Source organism: Salvia splendens, chromosome 2 (genome assembly GCF_004379255.2).
Source record: "Salvia splendens isolate huo1 chromosome 2, SspV2, whole genome shotgun sequence".
Classification (NCBI taxonomy): domain Eukaryota; kingdom Viridiplantae; phylum Streptophyta; class Magnoliopsida; order Lamiales; family Lamiaceae; genus Salvia; species Salvia splendens.
In genome coordinates this window covers 15193096-15197214 of record NC_056033.1, presented here as the reverse complement: position 1 = coordinate 15197214, position 4119 = coordinate 15193096, and the positions used below count along the sequence as shown (strand labels likewise).

The following is a 4119-nucleotide window of genomic DNA, read 5'->3' as shown; positions in this document are numbered from 1 at the left end:
AAAGACCATTTTCAGTTTATTCAGATGAATCCACCTACATTAAAATCAAAACCTACATACTGAACTTTCTTTGTGTCTTGCACCATTATTCTCTTGTGCTTTTTTGCTCGAAGACTCCACCATTGCATCGATTTTCAATTACTATTATGCAGACCGCGGGGGAGGTGTAACGAGGCAGCGCCTCCGTATGTGCAAGCGTCACCACCGTCGTCCAATTTTCCCCCGGTTTCAGGATTTTCTCCATCCAACACAGAGCGCCTCGGCCCTCGAAGCTCTCATCGATGTCGTCCATCGCCACCAAAACATCCTTACCTCCACTTATTATCTTCTCCACTTCACGAAATTTCTCTATATAACTAATAATGCTTCAAAAACCAACAAACTGCACATCAATGTGGCCGGCGGCGTTAGCTCTGTTTCTTCTCCATGGTGACAGGTGTGTATGAGATTTGTGAGAGAAGAGTTAAAAGAAACACTTTATCCTGTGTTCTTTGTTATTAGTGTATTGAGGTCTTCATATTGAATGTAGGTTATCATTATTGAATGGAGATTTTCATATTGCAGATATAATTCTTGATTTAGCAAATAAAACTAACGGTGTTAAGTAATTTAGACAGAGTGTATTAGTTTGGAACATTAGTTAAACTTTTTGTATGATATATGTCAACTTAAAAATTTTGTACTAATTTTAAACAATGGTGAAACATTTTGTATGTATGGTGTAATTATCCCGCCCATAGTATGTATGTTGATTTTATTTGAGTAGTATTGGGCCGTAAATTATAGTTTGGGCGCAGTATGTATTTTGTGATTGATATTATCTTGTCAATTTGGAAACGAGTGTATTTTTTGTAAGCATTGTGATTTCATATTCGTAGTAATGTCGGGTATTGATTACTTTAAATAATGTAAAGGAGCAAGGTAGATAGAAAATAAGCTTGTGAAAATATGTTCTGCTGATTTATGCCTTTATGTATTTTTGAGTAATGGAAAATGAAGTTTTCGAGTTATTATAGTTAGATTTTGTTAATTTATAAAATTCTGTTTTCATTATGTCTTATATCAAAATGAAAATGAAGAATGCATGACTTGTATGATCTCACTTATACTATAATTTCGTAGTTTTTAAATTGATCATGCTTGTGCGGATAGGTTTTCAACTGGCGGAGTCATTGGTGGCAGTGCTTTGATCCATGAGTTCTACTCTAGAGAAGTTAACAATCCTATTCATTTGACTCTTGATACTGAATTTAGAACTGGTAATGCTTCAATTAAGGCTTTTGTCTCTGTTGGTCTGTCTCTTGGAGACCAACAACTTGCTGCACAATTTCAAGAAATTGCACTGGACCTATGCATGGTTGAGGCGGAACAGATTGGGTGTAAGTATCAACCTGAACTTATGATTGTATTGAGATTTTCTCTTTGCAGGCTGTTTAATTGTTGAATAAATGAACTAGTTGTCTATCATTCATAATTTAATTAAATCCCTGGATGTGTGATTTACATTAGTGGCTATGTGGAGACTCAAGGTTATATCAGTGCATTAACCTTCTAATTAGCAAATAACATTGTGTTGGTAAATGATTGACAATTTGACATTATAGGTTGTGTGTTGTGCACTGGGCAAGTTGGGGATGGGGCCGAGTCAGCTACTACTTTACGTATTTTGAATCACCAAGTTTTTACTCTGAACTCTGTCTGGTTTACAGCCTTCACTGCTTAATAGGGTTTTTTAGCATGTTTTTTTAAATATTTCTGTTTATTTACCTAATTGATATTCATCTTTCATATTCTTTTTGATTAAATTTGAGGTTTAAGTTACTCTTCAGAGTCAGGACTGAGCTGTTTCTATACCTTTGGAGTACCTGTGAAATTTACTGTTGTTCCTATAATTAGTTGCACTTCCAGCTCATTCTTTGGTTTTGATTTACTATTTGTTACTTGAATAAAAAATTTCTATCTAAAAGTTTGGATGTCCAACCAACAAGAATCACAATGAACTTGACAAAAAAACTGAGGACCAAACCACCCAAAATATACAGTTGTTCAAAATCATATCTGGATTTCTTTGCACAGTTGATGTACTTAAGCCAAAAATTGTTCACAAGCTTCCAAATGATCTCGAGGGAATGGAAGCAACCACGGAACGGTTGCTTGCTCTAATTGACGATGTGTACAAATATGTGGATAGTGTCGTGGTAAGGAAGCTGTTTTTATTTTTTTGTCTGAATCTCTTCCTTCCTGTCCTTGTTTGTGATTTAAACCTGTAATTTTTTATTGTTTCAGGAAGGATGCCGCGCCCCTGATAATAAAATTGGAAGATTTTTATCTGATACGGTAGCAGCTCTTCCCAAACTATCTCCAAATGCTTTTGATAAGCTAGTGAATGACAGTCTGCAGGTATGAAATTCTATCTGCTGTATGGCTGCTGATGCTTTAATTACTCAGAAGTTAATTAGATGTTTGCATTCTTTTTTTGGGTTGTCCATTATTTCAAATTAAACATAATTAAATTTATTATTTCTCTTTCTCCTTTCTTTACATTGTCTGAACAGTCATAAGCTAAAAGACAATTCCAATGCTTCTTCCTTCTTCCTTGCTTTAACTAAACCTGCATTTTCCAATAAGTATTTTAAAGTTTATTTATAGAAAATCTTGAGACATGTACAATGGAAGAGAGTGGGGAAGGTCACGAGCTATTGAAGTTTTTATTCGTTAAATGTACCGTTAGTTATTTTTTTAGTTGTTTAGTAGAGTCTCTAGTTTCCTCTGGGTAATGAGCTATTGAAATTCAAAGTCATAGTGGTTGGAGGTGTTCTTCTGTTATGCAATTGATCTTAAACCATGTTTTCATCTTCTTGCAGGACCAACTTCTGTTGCTTTATTTGTCTAGCATTACGAGAACACAACTTAGCTTAGCAGAAAAGCTGAATACTGCTGCCCAGATCCTTTGATGGATATTCATTATGTTTTTTGAGACACCATGAGAGTAGCTCTGTTGATGTAGTAGTTTTTTCCTTTCCAAGATGTATGACCTTTGTTTGTGCTGTGCTCTCTTTTACAAGGGAAATTTTTGTGTATGATCTGGATTTGAGCATCTCTCTGCTATAACTAATCATTGTTTGCTTCACTTTTGTTTTTGCCTCTCATGGCATTCACAATAATGTCCTGAAAATCAATCTCATTTTCAGCCACAACTAATGCTCCCATGCCACATCACCATTTTTTAATTTCAGATTGATCACACCTTTCATTTCTACTTGATTTCACTATTTTTAGTTATCAATTTGTGCTATTTTGGTTTATACTTGAATTATAAAAAAAATAAAATTGCAAAGTATGAAGAAAATTTTATATATTGAAATACTATAATAAAATTACATAGATTGAAATGGCAACACTGAAAATATAGATTATTAAACTATTCACTATGTTCTATCTTAGCAGAGTCGTTCTATTTTTTAAACTCGTTTTGGAAAAATAATATTCTCTCTTATTGGTTCTCCAACTTTCCTCTACATTGTTATCTCTCTTACTTTATCTCTCACATCAATATAAAGTAAAGTAAAAGAGAGAGTAAATCATTAGAATAAGAATCAAATAAACATAAAGAGTTATTCTCCAATCATTAGAATTCAACAAATTAGTTACCTATAGACAAGGTAACAAAATTCAGTATTATGTATGAAAACATTAAAAACAACAAAGATAAAATCTGAAGGATGAATCTTGAAGTCTTCGAACTTCTCTTCTTACCATGCTCTAAACTCTAAGTAAATGATAGTGGAATGGAATGATGAGTATCCTGGAGAGTGAGTTTTCAATTCTAAGTCCAGCTCTCCTCAATGATGCATTAAAAAGAAAAGTGTGGTATTTATGATGAGGACAAATAGAATACTAAAAATGGAAGGAGACTATCATTTATATCTAGTACTACACACTAACATTTATGGCTGGCAATTTTCGACACGACATGATAATCCGACACGAATCCGCATGAAATTATTGGGTTGGGGTCAAGTCTTATTGGATCTGTGTCCTTATCGGGTTGACCCATTAAGAACCCGATAATTTCGGGTTGGGTTCGGGTCGGATGCGGGTCGGATACGGGTAACCCAT

General features: G+C 34.2%; 1 protein-coding gene across 1 annotated transcript; it reads left to right on the top strand.

Annotated features, from left to right (window-relative positions):
* The first annotated feature begins 392 nt into the window (after window positions 1-392).
* On the top strand, window positions 393-3119 carry LOC121774477 (eukaryotic translation initiation factor 3 subunit F-like). The gene is made up of 6 exons (XM_042171347.1): window positions 393-436; window positions 530-604; window positions 1153-1379; window positions 2077-2198; window positions 2287-2400; window positions 2865-3119. Exons 1-6 carry the CDS (start codon window positions 393-395, stop codon window positions 2952-2954), a joined length of 672 nt encoding a protein of 223 aa, XP_042027281.1. The 3' UTR covers window positions 2955-3119.
* Window positions 3120-4119: the final 1000 nt, after the last annotated feature.

Coding starts and splice junctions, on each gene's coding strand:
- LOC121774477 (XM_042171347.1), top strand. CDS start 393: ATGTGGCCGGCGGCGTTAGCTCTGTTTCTTCTCCATGGTGACAG. Junction 437..529: donor TTTCTTCTCCATGGTGACAG/GTGTGTATGAGA, acceptor TATTGAATGTAG/GTTATCATTATTGAATGGAG. Junction 1,380..2,076: donor TGAGGCGGAACAGATTGGGT/GTAAGTATCAAC, acceptor TTCTTTGCACAG/TTGATGTACTTAAGCCAAAA.